At 39.2% G+C, this 26,236-nt stretch overlaps 1 protein-coding gene across 3 annotated transcripts in view; it reads right to left on the reverse strand.

Annotated features, from left to right (window-relative positions):
- Positions 1–26,236, reverse strand: part of kcc (solute carrier family 12 member kcc) — a 390,816-nt gene that overhangs the window by 49,607 nt on the left and 314,973 nt on the right. For all 3 annotated transcript variants that reach the window (XM_083138922.1, XM_083138920.1, XM_083138921.1), the window contains exons 3-7: positions 22,328–22,579; positions 17,510–17,695; positions 8,627–8,862; positions 5,343–5,533; positions 4,082–4,246 (exon numbers count right to left, since the gene is read on the reverse strand). In XM_083138922.1, the coding sequence (XP_082995048.1) occupies positions 4,082–4,246; positions 5,343–5,533; positions 8,627–8,862; positions 17,510–17,695; positions 22,328–22,579 (1,030 nt within the window). The remainder of the gene's footprint in view (positions 1–4,081; positions 4,247–5,342; positions 5,534–8,626; positions 8,863–17,509; positions 17,696–22,327; positions 22,580–26,236) is intronic.

Below are 26,236 nucleotides of genomic sequence, written 5' to 3' on the forward strand. Positions count from 1 at the left end.
TCTACTCATCGACTTGCTCGAACGGGGTGAAACAGTGAACTCTGAACGGTACTGCTTAAACAGGCTATCAAAAACAAGCGATAGGATAGTGCTGCTCCCGGACAACACTTGGCCACATGTGGCCAAGAAGACCCTCGACCTGCTGAGAACATTTCAATGTGAAGTCCTCACACATCCTCCGTACAGCCCCGATATTTCCCCATGTGACTCCGATATCTTCGGCCCCTTAAAACAATCACTGAAAGGTCAACGATTCACCTGTGACGAGGAAGTGCAGAACACCGTGGAAAACTGGATCCGTAAGCAACCCAGGAGTTTCTACACTGAAGCCATCCACTCGCTTCCTACGCGCTGGGATCAGTGCATCAATATCAATGGCAATTATGTGTAGGTATCATGTTACACATTAACTGTAATTCACATATTATGTAATGCAAATATTCTGTAACATAATATTCTTTAGATATAACCGAAATCTCCTTTTCATTTGGGCATACCTATTAATTAACAAAGAGGTGGGGAAGAAGATAGGAGAGGAAGAGATGAAGGCCCTGTTGTTTGCTGATGATTTTGTAATATGGCAAAACAGGGAAGAAGAAGTACAGAGACAGCTTGATAGTTGGAATGAGGAAATCAGAAGAGCAGGAATGAAATTCAGTGCAGAAAAGAGTGAGGTGCTAATAACAACAAGAAACAGAGCCAGAAATGTACCAAGAATATACGTGGAATTGGCGGCGATTGGGTTCCAAATCTAGGGGGGCAAGATGCAAAAACTGGGGGGGGGGGGCAAGGACAGTTTACTTTCCTTTGGTAGATAAGATTTAGCATATTGCAGGAGCAAAATTGGCAAAGAGTGGGGGGGGGGGCAACTGCCCCCCTCGCCCACCCCTAATCACCACCACTGGGTGGGCACGGAAGAGTTGAGGTTAATGGAGAGTTTCAAATATCTAGGAAGCATAATTGAGAGAAGTGGAAGAATAGATGAGGAGGTAAACAGAAGTGGACTCTATCAAAGCATTCGAAGATTAATATGGAACAGGGATGTACCTATGATACAAGAAGGTAATATACAACACATACTATGTGCCAATAATTATGTATGGAGCAGAGACTTGGACAATGACAGAGAGAGACAAAAGAAAGATGCAGGCAGTGGAGATGAAATTTTAAGGAGTATATTGGGGAAGACTAGAAGGGATTGAATAAGGAATGAGGAGATACGACACACACAGTGGAGTTAGGGAAGCTTCAGGACAGAATAGATCAGGCACAGATGAGATGGTTCTGACACCTGAAGAGGATGGGTGCAGAAAGACTGCCCATAAGAGCTTACAATGCACAAGGAGTGCCAACAAGCCCAAAGGGGAGACAAAGATGTCGGTCGAAAGAGCAGATAGTGGAGAATGTTAGGAGAAGAGAACACGATTGGAGCACCGTGGAAAGAGAGGATTGGTGGAAGACCAGAAGAAAATGGAGAGGCTTGACTTCTATGCCGACCCAGCCAGAGATAGGAAACGGCGAAGGATGGTGATGATGTTCGGCATTAAGATGTCCAATGCAAGTAGTTTTGAAATAAAGAACTACAAATACTTCACTTCATTAATGTTTAGAAATCTATTTCTCTGACAAAATGTGATATCTGTTAGTAGGACATGCTGTCCCACAGTGTAGGACTTAAAGTCAAAATGCAGGACACTAACCATTCACAGTAAATGATGCATATTGCTAGAACATGTTAGCAAATAATATAAAATTTAAACATTTTTAGCTTTAAAAATAGTGACTTTTTAATCGTTTCTTAAATGCAAAATTTCTAAACTTGTACTCAATACTAAACATTACATTTCTCACTACATGTGCTTTCAGTCCTACTTCTCAGAGGAACCTTTGTTTTTTAAAAAAATTCCAGCTTTAATCAAAATATACTTATGAAACTGAACAGTTGTATTCTTTGAAATTATATTGAGCCAGTACCAAATTGTTTTCATATTCTGTAAGAAGTTTATCTCTCTCATCAGTCCATTGTGCAGATATTATTGAAAATACCCTCTCAGTGAAGTAAGACTTGAAGCTTTCCTGGCGACGAATGATGAACAGATTCTCTCGGGCTATCAACCAGGTGAGTTGTGGAAATGATTCCAAGTTTTCTAGAGATAACGTCACTCTCATGTTCAGGGTAGAAGTGCAGTTCTGAGCGTCAACCCGGTGTATATATGTTGGTGGAGGGGGGATCCTGGTGAGGATGGCGGACGAATCGAGTGGCATGTCTGCTACGTGCGCGATTCTGGTTAACTAACGCTAACCAGGCTGGGTCCAGTTCGGAGCCCCGTGTCATGATTAAGATTGTATTTTTCTTCATAAATGGCTATTGCTTCCTTGATAATATGGTCCCAGTAGTTTGAAGTTTTGGCTATGATTTCTGTGTTGCTGAAATCTGGTCTATGTCCCTCGTTGATTGAATGTTCTGCTAGTCCCGACATTTCAGGGTGGAAATACTTGATGGAGCTTTGATGTTCTTTACAGCGCTGTTCTATTGTCCTACCCGTTTACCCAATGTATGCTTTCCTGCATTTGCAGGTAATACGGTAGACTTGCAGTGTTTTGAGTCCTAACTCATCCTTGGGGTTGCGTAGTAGGCTTCTGATCTTCGGAGGTGGTTTGTGAATGGTTTTTATGTTATGTTTCTTTAGAATTCGTGTCCTCAGAGGACACGGACAAAGCTGACCAGAAGATAGCCATCCTTCCTTACACCAAAAATCCCTTCAGAGTTATCAGCCGAATTCTAAAGAAACATAACATAAAAACCATTCACAAACCACCTCCGAAGATCAGAAGCCTACTACGCAACCCCAAGGATGAGTTAGGACTCAAAACACCAGGAGTCTACCGTATTACGTGCAAATGCGGGAAAGCATACATTGGGCAAACGGGTAGGACAATAGAACAGTGCTGTAAAGTACATCGAAAGATCCATCAAGTATTTCCACCCTGAAAAGTCCGGACTAGCAGAATATTCAATCAACGAGGGACATAGACCAGATTTCAGCAACACAGAAATCATAGCCAAAACGGACCATATTATCAAGGAATCAATAGCCATTTATGAAGAAAAAGACAATCTTAATCGCGACACGGGGCTCCGAACTGGACTCAGCCTGGTTAGCATTAGTTAACCAGAATCGCACACATAGCAGACACGCCACTCAATTGGTCCGCCATCTTTACCGGGATCCCCCCTCCATGAACATATATACACGGGGTTGATGCTCAGAACTGCACTTCTACCCTGAAGATGAGAGTGACGTTAGCTCTTGAAAGCTTGGAATCATTTCCACAACTCACCTGGTCGATAGCCCGAGAGAATCTGTTCATTACGCTCCAAGTATTTGCATTATGGCCTAGAATGGCAAACAAAATATTCAGCAATTATACCCTGTGGAGGCATTTAGTAGTTCAGAACCCACTTTAAATTGTAGGTCCAGTCTCGATTAGCCTTGTTGTGCATAAAGCAAACTTAAAAATAAGAATAAAAAAGAACTCAAAATATTCAATTGATTTTGTAGAAAGAGCTCCAGTCTTTGCTCTAGCACAATATAATTTTTTTTATAATGTCTGAATCAAAATATCATTATTGAGTTTGGGAGTGCAGTCAATAGAACTTGCATGATGTTTCCTTGTAATTTCTCTGTGTTCTAATGAAACATGGATTTTCTTAGTTCAAATTATGTTATGCTCAAAATGTAGAACATTAATAATAATAATAATAATAATAATAATAATAATAAAAAGGATGCCTGGTAACCCTAGCTACAATGTTGGGTTGTGAAGGTGTAACAAGCCATGGCTCTACTGAACATTAGGATGAAATATTTTGCAATTACCACCCTTTGATTACATCTCAATGGTCATTGTTTCTCGACATGTGGAAAGACAACCATTACTACTGCTGCTAAAAATGATGGTGACGGTAGTTAACAAATGCAGTATTTCAGCAACAGCATTCAATTTTAACAAAGTATGAGGTTTCCAACACATTGGAACATTGAAATTGTCGGATACATACAAAGCGAAGTCGACTCACCTGTCACGGAAGGAAAGAAGATACCGATAAGGATTGTAAAAGTTGAAGTAATGTCGGCAACAACTTCGTTGTAGGTTTTCTCTTTGTCCAACCTTTCAATCTCATCGGGATCTTTTGACTGAGCAATTAGCTGGCCATCTATAAGGAAACTGTTTCCAAGGTTTTCTGAAAAACAACAGAGCAAATTATTAGTTTATATGTATTAGAATACACTTACTATTTCAAAAGCAAAATAATGACTAGGGCCTACCAGATGCTTCCTTTTCTCCTAATTTATTATTCTGTATGAAAGCTTTATAAATCAATCAAGTATGAGATTGCAATATTGATAAGGAAGATTATGTACTATATATGACATCTGTTGATCCTACATTTTTTCACCTTTAAAACTTTCTAATACACAGTGACAGACTTTCTTTCAACAGCCCATGTCTCCAGTGAAGTTTTCTGAAATTTTACTTGGTTTACGGCAACAATTCTTATTTATTGCATGCATTTATTATATATTAATTAGATCTGATAGAAATAAAACACCAACGCAGGCAGGAAAAAGTCCAACAACTTCAAATTGTTTTCTTACGATAGTGGAACTAAACAGCCTCCCTGCTTGAAATTCCAGCATAACAAACATTTTTCTTCTTCTTTAATTTTTATTCTTATTTTAATGATGCAATGCCAATGTACTGAATAGTATGTTTTCTATTTTTATCCTTTTTTTAATGATGCAATGCAAATGTGTTTCTATTTTTATTGTAATGTAATGGAATCATATATATTTCTACTTTGGTGTAATGATGTAATACAAATGTTCTACACAATGTTTCTTCTTTTTGTTTGTTATAATGATGTAATAACTAAACAGCATTTTGTATCTTGACGTTTTCCATGCCTTTTTAATCAAGGGTCTACGAAAGAAAATAAAAATTCAAATTCAAATCAGCCAGATTTTTTCTCTAAACTGGTGTTGGTGTTTTATTTAAGTCCACTTTAAGCACAGTAAGGCTAATAGGGATTGATTGGACCTACAGTTTAAAGTGGGATCCGAACCACTATGTGCCTCCACCGGGTATCGAACTCGGGACCCCTTGATTACAAGACGACGCTACCCCTGCACCATCGGGGAGGCCCCATCTCACTGGTGACATGGCTATTATGCTGAAGAATGAATTTGTGTAACAATCAATTTATATGAACATCTTAGCGAAATAAAACTTCCCTTCCTGCGAGACACACCCAAAATATACAAAGAAGAAACCCTTACCTAAAAAGGCCCCACTGGCTAATCCTTTGATGCCTCTGACAAGGGAAACATTATTATTCTCAAAGTATGGATCACAGCCACCGTTAATGGTAGAGTTGCCACAGTACGTTTTGTACAGTGGACCATCAGGCGCCTTTGTACAATTATCAGGGATTATGTCTTTCAGCAACCGCTTTCCAAGAACACACATACTGAAAGTAATAAATAATTGTCATACAGCAATGTGTTAAAGATTTGTGTAAAATTGCATAGGTGTTGGCATTTTGCAAGTTTATATCTCAAAATTTATGGGGATTTTAATCGTCGTATTAAAGTAATCATAGCAGTGTGTACATAAAGTTAAACAGAAAAATTGTGTAAAATCATTAATAGTACCACACATATCTAGTTTCATTCTCAAAACAATGTCCGAGTTAATGGGTTGTATTAATAAACTGAGCATCTACTTGTTTCTCAAGGTTTTGGAAAATGTACTTCATTTCGTAGAAGTAAAGAACCGAGATCCTGTTCATATTGAGACCATGTACTCCTTCCTCCACGAGAACCTGCTCCAGTCGTGAGCATGTGTTCATATATGTGATATGAAAGAGTGAGAGCTTACACACACATGACCATGCAAGCATGCATGTGTATCACTAGGTCATAAACAGTTCATTGTTCTACAACAAATCATGTTGAAAATTATTCAATGGAGGAAAATATGAAAATGTGGTATACACTACTTTTGGAGTACATGCCCATGGGCACCTGCTGTTTCTATTAATACAACCCATTATATAAATAGGATTGGATTATAAATAGATTTTCTCAAAAGTTCCATTAGTCAATAGATAAAAATTTTACATCTTTTAATACATGAGTATCAATCTTGATAATTTGATCACATCAAAATCATAGAAGCAGATATGTACGATAAGAGGTTTTTTCTCAAATATTTTGCAATCACCTGTTGACTTCCTCAGGGGCAGGGCAAAGAATTATATCTAAAAACTTACTGCATATTAAAAGGTTCATTTGGATAAAAAAAAAAAAAAGGTGTGTAAAAATAAGGGTTAGAAACATCGTCCATCCATGGCTGCCCACATGAACCTTTTAAACCGTTTGAGCCATTTTTCGACCTTTTAAAAGTCATTTTATGCATTTTTCTACATTTTAGTGAAAGAAGGGGAATTTTACATGCAAATGTAACCCTTTGACAGAGAGATGTTCCCGACTCTCGTCTCATTGCCTTCAGCGCAGTTCTGAATGACTGTGTTTGAAGAAACAAAGAAATTCTGTGCAGTATTGTTGACACAAGCTGTTGTATAACAATTCAGCTCAAACAATGTAATTTCCCCCTCTATCAGTAAATATATTGTCGCCAGATGGATTATTGTTAAAAACAAGGGGTACAAAGTTTTCTGCTCTGTATCGGACAAAGCAATTTGCACTTTATGGAACTGAAAGTGACTTAACAGCAAGTGATATTGTTCATTTCCAGTACGCTCCTCTTGTGTCGGTGGAAATCCAGATAAATTTTTCCGTGTACAAACCTCTCTTGTCCGAAAACCGACAATCATTCACTTTTGAAAATTTTCATATGATTTTCGTTGTGTACAGCAACTCGGTACTTAAAGTGTAAAAGATGACAAAAAGTGAACTTTCTTACTTGTAGTACCATACGCAATTAACATGTGATAGATAGTGTAATGTTAATTTGTAATTTGAATTTCTCTTGGTAGTTTATAAATTTGTTTTACAAATCTTTCAGAATGTTTAGGTCATTTTTCTAAGTTTATAGGGCATTTTCTTGCATGTATTAGGTCATAAATGTATTTTTTAAAGGTCATTTTTTGGCAATTTTAAGGTCATCGAAATACTAGTCCTAGTGACAGACATAGAGGAACAAATTGAATTGACAAGTACTATGCATTCTTTGAATATCCTGTCTTCTACAAAGGTCAGGGTAGCTCAGGAATGTGAGGTACATTACGGTATGCAATGGTATGCCGTACCAATATCTTTTTACAGGTGATCATTCCTGAACATCAGACCACAATATTTTGAGATGATCTGATGGACACAATAACAAACTAAATTCATGAGTGCCAGAACCATTCTTACCAGAATTAAAGCACTGGTTATTGGTCAAAAATTCAGAATGAACTATCCCCACAATTTATATTATATCACACTAGTTTGAAAGACGTAACATGAAAGTCTCCTCCCCTCATCAATTTTTGAAATGCCACACTGAATCACACAACATATGTATTCTTTTATTCCTTAATGGATTCTACAAAGGCTGTTGCAGAGAAGGTGAGACAGATTCTTTCTTGGCTTGGCAACACTGCCTATGGTTTCGGCACTAGTCGCGTTGTGTAGGATGACTCATTCTGTTTCTGTAGCAAGTTGTCACATGTTGGGAAACCACGTTAGTGAGCAGCTGTGTTGATTTACATGTAACGTGTTTCGTTTACCTCTCCAGGGTTTTGTGTATAACATTGCTTTTCGCAATGAGTATTCAAGATGAACAGCGACATGCCATAAAATTTTGTTGACGTTTAGGGAAAAGTGCTGCAGAAACATATGCAATGTTTCAACAGGCATATGCCGATCAAGACAGACTGAGTAGAGCCATAGCCACAACGAGTCATTGAGACTCTGCGCAAGAACGTAGCAAAAAAGAGAGGCCGCATTTGAAGAACTCCTTCATATTGCACCACGATAATGCACGCCTGCATACCGCACGGGCTTTTCAGGATTACGCGACGAAGAGAAAAATAGAAATTTTACCGCATACAGCATACAGCCCAGACCTTGCACCCTTCGACTTTTGGCTATTTCCACTTTAAAAGGCCGCTTTATGTTGTCGTCATTTCATTACGAACAAAGAAATGATCACCGCAGCGCAAGTTTTCTTCAGTTCACTACCTGATGACGAATTTTCAAAGACATTCACAAAGTGGCAGGATGCTTGCTTAGCTGTCAATGGTGCTTCATTTTGGTCTCTATCGGCAGCTAATGAACCAAATTTTCACCCTAGTACATTTGCTAGCCAATGGAGGTCGCTGTTTTCCTATTCAGGAATTAGTCTCACCTTCTCTACGACAGCCTTTCTATTATACCATTAGAATGAACAATAAAGTCTGAAGTACCATTCATTTCTGCCAAAAGAACAACTCTTATCTTTCAACAGAAACATCTAAAGCATAACAAGAAAGGTTTCACCAAGTATGCAAGTCTAGTCATGACACTTTAGAATGTTATTTCTATAGATAACAAAAATGAATTGAAAAACTTACAAAAGTTTGTCATTTCCATAGAAGTTCACAAATATTCCCACATATATGGCAATGATAGAAAATATTACACAAGCCAGTGCGACAGCTGCGAACTTGTTTACAAATCGTACACCAACGAACACAATTGTACCCATTATTAGGAGTAGAAATGTGCCATACACTCTGAAGTTATTATACATTATTTCTGGATCCTTCGTAAAATCTCCAAAGATAGACATTTCAGGAGCCATGTACGTCTGGAATGTAAAAACAAGAATTATATCTTTCAGTTCTACATATCACAAAAATATAGAGCTTCATAATAATACCAACTCAATGTTCAATGTTATTTTCTTTCAACAAATCGGTAAGTCAATAAATATCACAGAGTATTTAAAACATATATAAATATGTTACTTATTACTTAAATGCTCTAATTATATGTTTAAAACCATGAATACCACTCATACAAGGCTTGGGCAAATATGCATTATAATATGCACCTAGTGGAACACTGCCATCTGGTGGGGGACAAGTGAAGTATTGGAAGGCTAGCGACACTGTACAGAGTCAGTTGCACTACCTCTCGGTTATCACTGTGCAGTGATTAGTCGTTTGAATGATGAGTGAAGGAAAGGTGCACGCGAGCATGGAACAGCGAATTGTAGTCAAATTGCTCACCAAAGAAGACTGTAAACTGTCTGAAGTTGTTGTGTATAAGTTGTGCTTTAAGAGGGGTTGGAAAATAAAAAATGAACTGCATGTATGCTGGCCCAAGATACCCTTAACACCTGAGAAGATACTACCCAGCTTTTTCTTGAACTCCCAAGGAATACTGCATGCACATTTCCTCACGGAGCACCATGCAATGAATGTAGAATATTATGCAAGCTTCCTGGAAGATCCACTGAAGACCACCATACGGAACAAGAGAAAAGGGTCACAAATGACTGTGTCATATTTGCAAGATAATGCCCATCCACATGTGACTGTTAGAACAATGGCCACAATCTAGAAACTTAAAATGAAACCACATCCTCCATATAGTCGGGATATTTCACCATCTGACTATCACCCCTTCAGTCACCCGAAGGAGCATCTGAGTGGCCAAAAGTTTGGCAGTAATAAGGATGTCATGAATGAGGTTTGTGCCTCCAACCAAATAACTTTTCCTGAGCGGCATCCCCAAGCTGCCGGAGCACTGGTGCAAGTGTATTGCCAACCAGGGAGAGTATTTTGAAAATTAGCTACTTTTGTTTCAATAAAGAAATTACGGTATGGATCTATTTACACATTGTAATTCATATTTGCCCAAGCCTTATATTAAGGGTGATTTAAACACGAAAACATTTGAAACTATGATGACAGACAGAACATCTTATGATCTGGCACGTGGAGATGCACAAATTAAGCAGAATTGTAGGCTTGAATAGGACTCGAATCTGGGTCTTTGGCATTATGTGTCATAGCTCTATAAGCTGAACTACTGAGCCAGCCCAACAGAAACAATTCCAAGTAGTCAAAACATCAGGAGCAAAAAATCAGGAGATACCAGGGTTGGCTCAATAGCGCAGTTGGTAGAGTAATGGCACAGTATGTCAGAGACCCAGGTTGAAGTCCTGGTAGAGCCTGCATTTCTTTCTTGAATATCCAAGAACGTCTCCATTTATAATTCAATACTGCAATGCAACAGGTTGAAATTTACAACTATATACGAGGACGTATCAAAAAGTTTCGAGACTAGTTCTGCAACACCCCAACAGATGGCAGCACAAGGTTGCATGCACAGGCACAGGGAGCACCAACCTTCATAAGTCAGTGTGCCAAGACAGGGGGTGCTATTCCGGCTTCCCGCGCTGCGGCGGCACGTGAAGGTCTTCTGCTAGAGTGACGTCAAAAAGGGGAACCCTCAGCTGCGGGCCGCTTAATAACATGTAAAATCATACAAGTTTATTGCCTCATGGAGGCGATTATAACTCTTGGGAAGCAATGTTTATAACATGTAGTTCTTCTTCACTGCTTTCCCGTACCTTCTCAAGTTAACTGAGGATGGCAAACGAACAAATTCATGCTGAATTGAGCAAAAAGGGAATCCGTGTCTTTGGTTCTTTAACACTATTTGTCTACACTTCTACACTCAGCAATAAAGTTGGTTGGTTGGTTGATTGGTTGATTTGGTGTTTTAAGTCCACTTTATGCACAGTAAGGCTAATCGGGACTGGACCTACAGGTTAAAGTGGAATCCGAACCACCATGTGCCTTCACCGGGTATCGACCCCGGGACCCCTTGATTACGAGACACAGCAATGAAGTTAAATGATTATTAGATGAGAGTCTCATCTTGAGACGAGCACAATAGATAGAACACCCGAAAAATCGTAAAGTGAAACAATTTTAAATGCCTGTGTGTGCTGGAGGGGAGTGGGAGTAGAGTCTCGTGCGCATGTTTTCATGCAAATAGTTTACTAACTTAATTAATTATAACATGGACATAACTGCAACAGGATCGAGAGAGTAAGATTGAACGGAAAGGATTAAGCAAGTCCCTCTATATGTATATAACCGGTCTCCATGACAGCATAACGCTTTAGGAAGCCAGGGGCCCCAGTTTGAACAATAGTAAGGCATATAGCAATGTTTGTCTCATTTTCCACTCATTAGTTCATCATTCATCCTCAAAGTAGCGATCAACCCAGTAGAAATTCGTCTTTAAATGAACGACACATACACACATATTGATTTGTTATTATTTCGTTTTTCTGCTACTTCTGGCTAATCGCGAAGATGAGGATGAATCGTGATAAGATGAGGTGGTTGAAGGGACAATCATAAACATGTAAGGACAACACAATACGAGCCCCACCAAGGATTATAATGGCCACGAGTCCAGACGCCAGAGCCTCGCTAGTATGCAAAATGCAGTCCAGGGTGTACTACGTGGAAATTAATCCCAATTGGGCATTCAGGATATATATATATATATATATATATATATATATATATATATATATTGTGTGTGTGTGTGTAACGACCCTATATTTAGGCTTTTTTGTAGTCTTTGGGTCCTGTCGAGTTGCATCCACGGGAAGCTCCAAAATGTCGGTGTTGTGTGTGTGTGAGTAAAACTATTATTATTATGAAGTTACAGTTACGCAATAATAAACTTCTAAGCCGTATGAATGCAAATATTGCCATCAGTTTCAATAATACGAATGTCTATAACAGTATCCTTCTTATTTAATTTTTACTTAACACGTAGTGTTTTTTTTTTTTTGATACGGAAGAAACATGCATCAAATTATGTCAATATATTGTACATATATTCAGGTAGTGTTGTATTTTAAAAATTTCCAGCAGTAGAATTTCAGCAACTTCTTTGCAGGGGCGACTTATTGTTGACAAGAATTAATTGAAGTTACTGCTGCATAACATAATAAGTACGAGTATATTGCAAAATCATAGAGAAAATGTAGTGGGCGGAGGATGTCTATGCAATTTATCCTAGTGGGGGAATTTTCTTTAAGAGGATTTTCTTAAGAGAGATATCATTCCAAAACCTTTCCCTCTTTGAGCACTGCTGCCTCTCCTGTGAAAAAAGTCTTGCGGGCGTCCTTGTCAAATTGCGTCATTACGAGGCAAATATTTTTTTTCCTTATTTTTGGGTTGCTTTCCTGTAACTTTTACCTAATTGGAAGGCGAGGATGAGTAATGAATAGATGAAGTAGATGGACACCCGCAAAGGGACACAATGTCCAGGCGGGACTCGAGCCTTAAACCTTCGCTGGGTAGCGAGATCGTTACTGAACCAATTAACGTTCTCATCTATTTATATTTTGAGGGCTTCCCGGATGGCGTAGTGGTGGCGTCATCGACTTATAATCGAGGGATCCCGGGTTCGGTACCCGGTGGAGGCACGTAGTGGTTCGGATCCCACTTTAAACTGTAGGTACAGTCCCAATTAGCCTCAATGTGCATAAACTGGACTTAAAACGCCAATTCAATCAATCTGTTTTAATATTTCACGTCGCTTTTTGACATATAGAGCAAACTAGGGCAATGAAATGAAAATGAAAGATGAAATAGATAAGACACACAATGATACACACACATGTCTCAACCAAGGTTCGCTTCTGAGTTCATAGAGCGTTACGCTAGCGATTTCTCCAGGTAAGGGATATACGATAGACGATTTGACGTACACCGAGGGGGTTCATACCTGCAGTTAGGAACATTCAAATGGAAAGTAATTGCTTCCAGTTTCCGAAAGCGACATGGCTTTCATTGTTCGGTATAAGCCAACTTCGAGGCACAGATTTCTCCCAGATGTCAGAAAAATCTGCAGGTTTAGTAGTAGCGATCAGGTATTCGTTTACAGAAGTGCTTGTGCTGTTTGTCTTGAATACGAGTATTAAAGCGAGTAATTTTGGGTCGTATTACGTGTATTTGGTGTCTGTACCATGAATAAGCGTGCCAAAGGTAAATATTCTTGTGCTCCCCGATGGCGTAGTGGTGGCGTCATCGCCTTATAATCGAGGGATTCTGGGTTCGGTACCCGGTGGAGGCACGTAGTGGTTCGGATATGGAAAAAGTTATTCAATTTGAGATTGTGTTTGCATCCTTTCATGGGTCAACTGCAACATAAAGTTATGGACACTCTAAAGACAGTACTTCAGTCAAAATTTCCTGAAGTTGACGAAAAGATTATTTCCCTGTATGTCAGAACAAGAACTTTTATTAGAATTCGACATTTGAATAAACTAATGAAACTCAAGTCCATGGAAGCAAGTGCAGCGAGAAAAAGACGACAGTGGGTAGCATCGTCTTCAAAATCATTAGTCTCCAGGAAGGGTAAGTTGTAATGAATTTTTATTCTTACTGATATTTATTTCCGCCTCGGCCTCCACCGTATAGTGATTAACAAATCACATTGCTAAACCAAGACAGAGGCCAGGCCTATTGTTCATGTATTTGTTATTTGACGTCGCTTTTTTACCACTTTTGGTTAATCGCGGCGATGAGTGTTGATCACATAAAATTGATGAACGGGCAGGCACAAAGAACATCAATGCCCACGACGTGACTCCAAGTCGGGAACTTCAGTGATGGGATTCAAAGTCGAACACGCGGTTGACCAGATTCGCCATCGAGCTGGCACGAGTTTCTTTGAATTTATTAAGGGATTACGCTTTCCAACGACATTGCATTTTATCCATTTATTATTTATTTATTAATTTCTAAAAAACATATTTTGATGTTACGGTATTTTAAACACAAATCATTTTAGGTAGAATATTTCTGCAATTTTACCATAGTGCAAACCTTAATGTAAGCGAAAGCATGTGTGCATCACTAGTTAAAGATTTTCACATCTACAAAAAAAAGATATCCAAAACCCATTTCCACCTCACTGAAGGATTATGTTCATTCAATTCAAATTGTACGCGGGTTCAGTGCCATGAATCTAACCTTTACTCAACAGAATGAGATTGGTTCATAGAATGTATCGCCGAAAATCAATTTCGCTGATATCCCGTTGTCGCTGTTCTATTTTCATTAGATACGCGCTCCAATTACCATTTTAATCTTTCGTTTTAAAAGTTATTCAAACACAAAAAAAAATTATCGGGGGTCATTTTAAAGTTTTTTTTTTACTTCATTACTGTCTTCATTTGATTTTTTTATTTTCTAAGAATTTTGGCGGGCTGCAGCCCCTTAAGCCCCCCCCGCCCCCCCACCCCCCGTGCGTACACCAGTGCTTGCCACACTCATCTAGTCTACGCTCCCATCAAATTTATCATTTCATCATTCATTTTTATTGTTGCGGTTACCCTAAAACGTATAAAAGCGACGTCATATAACAACAGCGACAGCGACATCCTATGGATACTAGATATATAAATTATAATGAGCAAATTATTAATAACAAACATCTGTGAAAATTTGAAGGTATGAAGGATAATAAGTATTGGTGTGGTAGCGAAACATTTAATACGTAAAATTGTATTTTTTTACCCATACGCAACTTCAGATTTCAATGTAGGGGCGATATAAGAGGATAGTCGTGATTACTTTTTGTTTGATTTGTATAACGCCATTTATTGTAATTGCGTGCTGTAAACTTCTTCATATAATTGCCTAGGTCTTATTCCTTGCGTTTTGCTTATCATTCTGCTGCAAATGGTCAATAGAACCAAGATATGGACAATTAAAAATGAAAATATTTCCCATAAGCTTCCATTGCTACGCGAGCCTCGCTACTTGACAGATCCCCTTGTTCACGTCAGAGCTTGTTGCGGCTTCTGGCCAATGGTAGACCTCCGTGTCTCGGAATGCTCTTCCTAAAATACTTCTATATTCCTTGGTGCCAAGAGACATCATCCTGTGCACACCATGAGCTGTGCAGCTGGTGCTCTTCTGACCACGTGCATTACCACGTCTGCGATTTCATCATGGACAGCAAGCTAGAACAATGAGCGAACGTGAAATTCTGTGAGAAACTGGGCAAATCCACGCGAGGTGTTTTAAGTGGCACGCGTGCTTCAAGAGTGGAAGAACATCACTGGAAGACGACGGGAGATCAGGACGAGAACAACACCCGAAAATGTCGAAACCATTCGGCAACTTGCGCATGAGGATCATCGGAGAACAATCCACAACATTGTCGGTGTGTCATACGGAACAGTGCAGGCAATCCTCAAGTGTGATTTGAACATGCACCGTGTTGCTGCCAAGTTCATCCCCAGGCTGCAGACCCAGGAGCAGAAGGAACACCACGTCCAAGTCTGCCAAGAACTCCGCCAGCGTGCCGTCTTCCAGTGATGTTCTTCCACTCTTGAAGCGCGCGTGTCTCTGTGGCAGATTTGCCCAGTTTCACACAGAATTTCATGTTTTCTCTGTTCTAACTTGCTGTCCATGATTAAATCGCAGACGTGGTAACGCACGTGGTCAGAAGAGCACCACCTGCACAGCTCACGATGTACACAGGACGATGTCTCTTGACACACTGACTTATGAAGGTTGGTGCTCCCTGTGTCTGTGCGTGCATCCTTGCGCTGCCATCTGTTGGTGTGTTACAGAACTAGTCTCGAAACTTTTTGATACTTCCTCGTACAGCACAGGCCAAACTTAATTTTTTTTTTTAAATGTCTGGTCTTCTCAACAATAAATTTCATTTATACGTTTCAGAACATAAGTGATTATAACTTAAGTAGCGGGTATGAATACAATATTTTTCTTTGAAATGGATTAGTTGGTTTTCTAAAACCCAGAGTAAGTCAGATTATTAGGTATCTAGGTGATAGCAAATTTTTCAGGACATGTAAATATAAATTTTTCTGCATTATTTTACAATTTTAGTGAAATGCATTTGGAAACCACTCAACCAAGGTCAATAATAGTTATTTTTCTCGAAATTGCTAAATTAACAACTATCAGTTGGTTTGCATTTCCAAGTCTTCTATATTTTCATTATCTTGTCATTAGAATACAAGGATATATGTACTTGTTATCCTTCCTGTATCAATTCTCTTCTGTCATAATTAGGCTTAAATAGACACTGGACAAGCTATGATCTTACTGGACTAGATTTGTGAACATACATATTAATGTCATTCAAACTGTGAATGTGACTTTTAAAAAAGCATTCAAAGGTTAATGATAGTGCCCATGATCTAATAGCATTCTAAGAAATTAATATTCCTGGTTTCAAATTACAACCATCATTATCCAAGATTGAAGTTAATTTAGCAGTGTTATGTATTAACAGGTAGCATAAGACTTGATGAAAGAAACACATGCTGCATTTCATATATGTTTTACTTTCTTGCAATTGAGCAGATAAAGAAGATGAAGAACCATAAACTATTATAAATAATCCTACATACGAGGTTTGTTCAATACGTATCTGACAATTTTTTTGGCATAAACAAATGTAGTTAGGGAGGCGTGGTTTGATGCACTGTATGTAGGTGATCCTAATGCACATTTTTTTTTTCAACCTGCAGAAGCAGTCATTCGCCGGCAGACCGCCAATGAGTGAGGAGTTGTAAGTAAGCAGCGTCGGATTTTCGTTTTTGACAAAATGACTGAAAAACTTGAACAACGCTACTGCATTAAATTTTCTGTCAAGCTTGGAGAATCCCAAGTGGAAACGATCTGCAAGATTCAACAGGCCTTCGGGGACGAAGCAATGAGCACCACACAGATAAAGGAGTGGTACAACCACTTTAAAGATGGCCGAACGTCAGTGGAGAGTGAAGCATGTTCTGGTAGGTCCTCAACATCCAGAAATGGGATTGTCATTGACCAAGTGAGGACCCTGGTGATGCAGGATCGTCGAATCACGATCAGAGAACTTTCAGACGAGGTGAGCATCAGCATTGGATCCATTCATTTCATTTTGACTAATGATTTGGGCCTCAGGAGAATCTTAGCGAAGTTCGTGCCAAAGCTGCTAACGATCGAGCAGAAGAAACTCAACTTGGAGATACAGACTTTCCTGGCCAAACACAGCACACCTGTGCTTCATCAGGCTCCCTACTCCCCGACATGGCTCCATGTGATTTCTGGCTTTTCTCCAAGCTGAAAATGCCCCTGAAAGGAACCAGATTTCAGTCCAGAGAAGACATCATGCAAAACGCAACGGACCAGCTGCGTGCAATCCCAAAAGAGGTGTTCCAGCGCTGCTTTCAACAGTGGAAGAACCGTTGGGAGAAGTGTGTGGCAGCCCAAGGGGACTACTTTGAAGTAGATTAATGTAAGATTGTGGTATCTGAATACACAATTTTTTTATTAATAAAAGTCGGATACTTTATGAACAAACCTCGTATACTCACCCCCACCCTATATGTGAAATTCAATTAACATATTTAACAGCTTAATACTGCATGATCTGGTACAACTTACAATGACTATTTCCACAGCTCCAACTATATACATAGCAGCTGCTAGTGTGGTGCCAGTATAGAAGAGCATCCCCACGGCTCCTCCAAACTCTGGTCCCAGAGACCGAGATATCATGAAATATGATCCCCCTCCTGGAACTACACCATTTGTTGCGATTGCACTCATGGAAATTGCAGTCAGCATTGTCTGGAAAATAGATAACTTTGCATTAAGCAGAGGAAGATGACATTTACTTTAACTCTTTACATAAGTTTCAGTTTACAGTTTCAAAAATTATAAATTACTTGCATATGTACAACTAGCTAATTAGCCGACGGTGCCAGGGTACTTATTTATCCCAATCTTCTACTAGTCAGGAAAATAATGAATTCTAAATATAGTGTAACTAATTTTATATACAGGTATTTAAAAGTATAAGTACAGTATACTAATTATAAAGTAAAATCTTTTACAAATTCACTATAATATTAATTCAACTCAAAACTTGATTATAAACAACATTTTTAAAACATAATACAAGAATAGTATAAACATACAAATACACTCCTCACAAAAAGTTTGTTATATTAGGCACAAATTTGGAATAGTATTATGTTCGGCAATAGGTGATAGGCACGGTGGCATATGTCAGTGACAGATACCATGTGTTGTTGTATTCTAAGGTTATATAAGGATTATAACGTCAATGATTATTAAGATATAGTTCATTTTTAAAATTGAAAATAATCTGCAAACATGAATAATTTTCTGTGTCAAATGCTTATTTTCAAAACTGATGACCGTTCTAGTCCAGATGTTGCTGGAAACCCAAAGGAATTGAATTACAAACATCAAGAATAATTTCGTTCGGTATTTGGAAGCATTTGCGTTCAATGGCTGCCTTCAATTCGTCAACTTTCGCCGGTTTTGTACCGTAAACTTAACTTTTATGCATCCCTGTACAAAAAGTTTAGTGGCGTATGATTTGATGAACACGGAGGTATTCTTCTAAACCTCTTCATTAAATTCATCTGTTTGGCACATTTTCCAAAGTACCACTCACAAAACTACACTCTTCGGTCCGGAACATCTACACTCAGAGCATGGACTCTTCTTGTAATGTACCTCTTCCAATTCCAGTGCCTTAAAATGCAATAGGAACTCGATTTTGATATTCCTGTTAATGTGTGTATACATTTTTATGGGACACCCTGTATATTGAGAGTTCTAGAAATTTAAATCGTCTTTTGAGTGCAGAATTAATTCATCTATTGAGTAGAAAACCTTTTCTCTTAGCCAGTCTTGCAGCACGCTTCTAAATTTTTTAAGAGGTGCATAGTGAGCTGTCCCAGGCAGCTGGGTGAAGAGTTTTATTCCTGTGTGTTTGTTGTTATTTTGTACTTTGCTTAGCCTGGTTGCTGGTGTGTCCAACTTATAACTGAATCTTGTGTTGTGTCTGTGTACAGTGTGTCTTTATGTTGAATTTATGAATATTTTCTTTGATAAACAGTACGCAGTTAAAAATATATAAATACATGGAACAATCATTATTTTATAGATTGGTTGAATATTCCAGCCATATTTCTTACAGCTTTTTTTCTGCCAAATGAATACACTGCTAGCAGTTGACGAGTTACCCATAATAAAATACAGGTGATATGCCTCCTGTGATCTTTGCGAAGAAAAACTTATATACAGGGTGTTTCTGTGACCATGTTACAGACTTGCAGGGATGATGGAAGGGAACAAACACAACAAAACGAGATAGGGAACTCTGGTCCGGAAATACCCCAGTCAAAAGTTACAAGCCAAAACCTTTGAAGGGCAGGCAACCACGCACAATGCGGAGGGGAACCATAAAAGATGTCTCGGAAAGTGAAGAACAAACACAGAAGAATCACTGTAGTGAAGTAGTAACTTCAGCCATCATTACAGCAGTTGTTCAAAGTGATACAGGCATGACAGCGTTGCAATAAGCTCTGTTGCATCCGCTCAAATATCCCAGGACTCGTTCGAACCAGATCACAGGAAGCTGCAAGATTCTTACCAAGAGTTCCTCTATAACTACATTACTCACAGGTGTCTCGTATTTAACACTTTTGACATGACCCCATAAAAAAAATCAAGTGGAGTCAGATCAGGTGAACGGGCAGGACAAGCAACAGGTCTGCCTCTCTCTATCCACCACTGTGGGAAGGTCTGTGTCAGAATATCACGAGCAGCAGTTATGAAGTGGGCTTGGGCCCCCATCATGCTAAAACCACATGTGTTGAAGAACAAGAAGTGGGACATATTCCAATAACGTGTGTCTCTCAGAAACACAGTGTACACTGGTCCAGTTAAAAGTTCGCCGACAATGCCCGCCCACATGTTTACAGCAAATCTGTCTTAATGACTCTTCAAGATTGTGGCAAGGGGAATTTCATCGGCCCATACATGGCTATTGCGACTATTCAGCATTCAGTCTCTCGTGAAACAGGCCTCATCAGTGAAAAGCACACAGGCATGGAACTGGGGGTTGACCACACAGTGCTGCAGTAACCATTCACTAAACACGACGCGGGGTGTGAAATCAGCTGGACTCAAGGCATGGACACACTGTGGACGGTAAGGATTCAGCTCCCTCAAAACTTTGCAAACAGTACTATGAGCCACACCAATTTCATGTGCCACAGCCCATTTACTAACAGATGGTTGTCCTTCCACCCGATCCAGCACTGCTTCTTCAAGGTCGGGTGTCTTTGCAGTTCTTAATCATCCTTGCTCGTGGAATTGAGGTCGCACTTGCCCCGTTTCCCGTAATCGTTGGAAAAGTCTGGAAAACATGGCGTCTGGACATCTGCACCATGGATACGTGGTCCTATACAACTTTTCTGCTTCCCTACAGTTCCCATGTGCTCATCCATACACAAACACCATATCAGCCAGTTCCTCTAGCATATACTCCATTGCACTGATTACAGCTGCAACACTCGTGCTTCTAGACTACACACGTCGAGTTTGACATTACCTCTTCTCCAGGACATGCACGATGGATTATTTCTCCTCTCTTTTATGGTTTCCCTCCACATCGTGTGTGGCTGCCTGCCCTTCGAAGGTTTTGGCTCGTAACTTTTGACTGGGGCATTTCCAGACCAGGGTTCCCTGTCTCATTTTGCTGCGTTTGTTCCCTTCCGTCATCCCTGCAAGTCTGTAACACGGTCACAGAAATACCCTGTATTTAGATATGCAATTTCACCCATTATAGATTATGAGCTTTTTGGAACGTGTGCTTACAAGTAAGACTTATAATGAATGCTTTAAAACTTTCGACTATGGATTCCTTGTAATTGGAAAATAAATGAAGTTTTCCTTTCAATTTCATTTTCCTTGTAACACAATTTTTAAAAATAAAAATAAACAAAAATTGTATTTCTTTAAAAAAAGAAAACCTATTTGCTACTAATTCTGGCTGAAGATGAATGAAAATGGACGCAAAACTGAAACTTTCAGTAACAAAAATCGCACAAGTGTGTTACAGGTGCTGAAGTAATGACCTTCTTTTGTGAAGGACAGATTAGTTTTCTTTCTTAGCTGCCAACAGCTCACTGCTTTGCTCATCGAAGAGTTTTTTGTAGTCAATATTCTGTAAGGAGTAGAGGCAATTTACTTAACTTCAAGGGGATACAATCACCCCCACTCCAATCTCTTAATCTGCTTAAAACATCTAGTTCCAATGCCTTGCAACACAATTTTAGTCAAGAAAGCTTCATTGGATTTATAGTCTTCAATCAAATTAAGCCCCTTTTGTCATGTCATTGCATCACAGCACAGCATGTAAGTAACTAAGTTTTCCCATTTCACCCAGGTACCAAAGGCAACTCCCAGCAACTACGTGATTAGAGACCTTTTGTCATGAGGACCTCATGCATCAATAGGAACATCAACACGTGCCTGGTTCTGTGTTGCCTGTGTGACACAATAACTTCTCAATCATCCATTAATCGCATTTAAGCTTGAGGGGGTTAGAAATGAAGAGATTACGTGTTTTTAAACGCAAGTACTAAAGTTCTTGCAAATAACCTGTTACTCATTAGTCAAGATGCTGCAATTTCCTCTGCCAAATTGTTAACTTAGATCTTATTGTTTTGTACATTGAATTTCTTTAACTTTCATAGGAAGATCGTGATTGGGGAGTAAAATAATGCAATACTTGGTAATATGTTACTTACATTAGTAACACATTACTGAAATTACACGAATAATTGTACTTTGCGTTGTTCCACTTTATGCACTGAAAGGCTAATCAGGACTGAGATACTAATCATTATGTGCCCCCACTGGGTATCGAACCTGGGACCCTTTGATCGCAAGGTAACAAAGTAAGTACTACACCATCATGGAGGACCAACAGTTACACTGGCAAAACATGAACTACCCAAGTAGTCAACCGCTTTTTATTATATATATATATATATATATATATATATATATATATATATATATATATATATAATGGATAAAAGCAAGGAGGGCCAAAAGGGCTAAGTAAAAATCAAAGAAGGTAAAAGGAAACACTCACCGGACAGTAGAAAAATTCAAAATTCAAAATTTTCGCTAATTTCATAGCATCATGTCCGGTGAGTGTTTGCTTTTACCTTCTTTGATTTTATATACATATATATATATATATATATATATATATATATATATATATATATATATAGAGAGAGAGAGAGAGAGAGAGAGAGAGAGAGAGAGAGAGCAAGAGCAAGCATATGTTAACTATGAAATCCAAATAATGAATCCAATAAAGCATGTTTTATAAAGCATAAAATACTAGATTGTCATAAACCTTACCACACAACAACATGTAAACACAATTAGGAATCCTTCGATGGCTCCAGCTGTGCCAACCACCCATGTCATACGGATGAAAAGGATAACACCAAAGATATTCTGTATGCAGGGAAGATAAACGCCCATGAGAGTTCCCATCCTTGCTCCTTGCTGCGGTTTTGCATCGGGATCGGTAGGTGCAGGGATGGTGGTGCTGTAGTTTGCCAGAGAGTTGATGAGGGTTGATATCCGTGGACGATCCTCCATTTCTTCCTGGAAGTAAAGAACGAACACATTACTCCACTTGGCAATTATTCTATTACAACAGCAGACAAAACAGCAGCAAGAAAATACAATTGTACTTTTTAGGACTTCAGAGGTCTGTTAATAATCACATTGAATGTGACTATACTTTTAACCGCTTATTTTGATTGACTGATTTGGTTTATTTTACTTCGCATTTCTGCCACTTTTTACTAATCTCAAATATGAGGATGATATGCAAGCCCTTAGCTAGAATTGATCTCCGGGGGGGGGTCATGGGTTATCAAAGGGGGCTTTGTAAACCAAGTCCATTTTTAAAAATAATATTAAATGAAGGTAAATTATGTGTGTGTGAGGGGGGGGGCGCTCATTCATTTATAAATATCATATACTACACAAATACTACATTTTTCTACATCTTTTAAAACATCTCTTGACATGTTAATTGACTGATACTGAAATTATCCCTTACACACCCCATACTATTTTAGATGATACAGATATGTATATCACACAAAAAACGCACAATATTTAATCACAGTGCCTATACTATATTCCACCTCCGGCCGAAGCAATTAAACTCCCCTTCCTTCCCAAAACTTGGGAGTTGTTGTTGACCTTTGACGCAGATGCGAAGGCAACTTGCATGATGACATCAAAGTCACAGATTTCCGTCTAAACGGGAGGTTGCAACAGGGACAGTGAAGGTACAAATAAAGAAGCTCCCCTATGAAATAACATTTTGAAGTCTAGAGAATATTCTAAATACTTGCAGCTACTTCTGCTCATAAACAAAATGAGCGAATGTAATAGATACTATCCATATTCTGTGGATTTATTCTTCAAGTTGTGAGTTGTCTACATTTTCACCCCTCACTGCAAACAAATTATGCAAAATAGTTTACCTAATGTAAAGAGGGGCTGATGGCAGTGCCAGGCCCCTCCCCCCTGGCCCCTGCCTGGCTACGGGCCTGATGATATGATGAAATTATTGAAGGAACACTCACCAAGAACATCCACACCCAGGTCAGGATTCGAATCAGAGACCTCTGACATCATAGCACACTGTGCTAAGCACTCCACCACAGAGGCTGCGTCACTATTTTTATCTAAATATTTCAGACTTCATGCTTTCCTCTTTAGGGATTTAGAATGCATTTCTGACTTGGTTACACATTCCTGAAGCAAGGTACAATAACGACATGTCTACAATCTTATCTATGCAGCATCATAGGAAAGAAAACAAAGTTATGTAAACAATTTGTTTGGCACAATTCAGGTACTCATACTATGTAAAATTCTCCACCTAGTTGGAAACTCCTAAGTACACTTTGCCAATTTTCATCATGTGCAAATATGACTTTTATAATGTGAGAGTAAATTCGCAAGATACTTTTGACTTAATTATCTCAGCCATCTGTGCAGATTGATCCAATTAAGGAAAGAGTTCAATCAAGAAAACTAGGTTGCAAGGGGAAGGAGGGGAAAGAATTCAGCATAGAATATTAGCTTCCAAGGCTAAAACAGCAGGGAAGTTTCGTAAATTTTGCAGTTCTGCAAAATGAAAATTAACTTCCTGCAGTCATAATTAACTTGGAAAGTGAACTTAATTCTCTTACGTGAGGAATGTGATATTTTTACTTTGGCTGCATCCTGTAATAATCTCCACTGCTCTCTCTGTAGAGCCTAACAAGTAGGTAAGGGGAATTGGGTTGGACTTTGAATTTGTTTTCCCCGTATGCCTATGGCTTATGCCATGGAACTACCTATTTCGCAGGTCTTTTTTTCCTGAGCGAGAGAGAACACTTCAATATAACAAGATCTCAAATCATTTGGTGGACTTGGATTTCGGCATGACACAAACCAAATTTATGAATATGTTAAAGGGGTATCTCTCTTAATAATGTATTTATTATGAGAATTGGATTTGTTATATTGAAGTTTGTTGTAATGATATATTGTACCAGTGTTTGTGATACTTGTTTTGTGTAATTCAGATTAAATGTGTAAATATCTGAAAATTCCTGTTGTCACAGTTAAGCAGTAAACCTATTCTGTCACCAAGATGTCTGTATATATATATATATATATATATATATATATATATATATATATACTCTATGTGATCAGAAGTATCCGGACACCCACCTGAAAATAAAGTACAAGTTTGGGCAACCCTTCATCGGGAACACTGGCAGTGTCATTACAGTGTTGGCCCACCCTTAGCCTTGATGACAGCGTTCACTCTCACAGGCATACTTTCAATCAGGTGCCGGAAGGTTTCCTGAGGAATGGCAGCCCATTCCTCGCAGAGCGCCAAAAGGAGAAGAGGTATTGATGTGGATCGGTGTTGTCTAGCACGAAGTCGGCATTCCAAAACATCCCAGAGATGTTCTATGGGATTCAAATCAGGACTCTGCGCAGGCCAGTCCATTAGTTGGACGTTGTTGTCGTCATACCACTCCCCCACAAGCCCTGGAGTATGGACGAGTGCTCGGTCGTGTTGAAAGACACAATGGTCATCCTCGAACTGGTCTTCGACGGTAGGCAGCATGAAAGCTGTTAAAATGTCAACGTAAGCTTGTGCCGTGACATTGCCTTGTAAAGCAACAAGGGGGCCAAGCCCCCTCCAGGAGAAACATGACCACACTGTAACCCCGCCACCACCGAATTTCACTGTCGGCAATATACGGGCTGGTAGATGTCGTTCACCAGGCATTCGCCACACCCACACCCTACCATCGGATCGCCACATTGTGTAATGTGATTCATCACTCCACACAACGGTTTTCCACTGTTCTATGGTCCAGATTCGACGCTCCTTGCACCACACGAGGCGGTGTTTGGCATTTGTCTGTGTGATGTTTGACTAATGGGCAGCTGCTCGGCCATGGAAACCAAGTTGCCGAACCTTGCGCCAAACAGTAATAGTGCTTGGCGTAGATCCTGATGCAGTTCGGAATTTCTGTGTGATGGTGGCGATGGATGATTGACGATAATGCTGTACGACCCCCTTCAACACTCGATGGTCTCTGGAGGTCAACATGGGAGGTTGGCCTGCAATCTTTTGGGTTGTATGTACACATCCCTTCACTATAACATCGGAAACAATGGGCAGAGAGGGTGGAAATCTAACACACAGACTTACTACACAAGTGGCACCCAACCAACTGACCACGTTGAAAGTCTTCGAGTTCGTCAGACCATCCCATACTGCTGTCTCACACTGTCTGCAGACTTCTGAGTTCGCTGACTAGTGTTCCACACGGTAAATGGCAGTACTGTGTCGCCCTCTATGATAAACACACGTCTCGGGTTGTGTCCGGATACTTTTGATCACATAGAGTATATATATATATATATATATATATATATAATGTATTATCTGTCTATGTTTGTGAATATGTGTGTGTGTGTGTAAAGGAGGAAGGAGGGAGAATGTGTACGTGTAATATTTTGATATTACCTTTCTGTAATTGGAGACTTGTCTCTGTTGAAGGGAAATAAATAAATAAATAAATAAATAAATAGATGATTTTGTATTTGAATTCTACCTATGTATAGGATATTTATTTCCAAGGTTCCTCCTCATTTTGCCAAACCAAATTCATCGACTTTTCCAGATAACTTCCTAGACTATTTTATGATGCTTTAACATATTTATAA

Source organism: Lepisma saccharinum, chromosome 17 (genome assembly GCF_977018435.1).
Source record: "Lepisma saccharinum chromosome 17, izLepSacc3.1, whole genome shotgun sequence".
NCBI classification, from domain to species: domain Eukaryota; kingdom Metazoa; phylum Arthropoda; class Insecta; order Zygentoma; family Lepismatidae; genus Lepisma; species Lepisma saccharinum.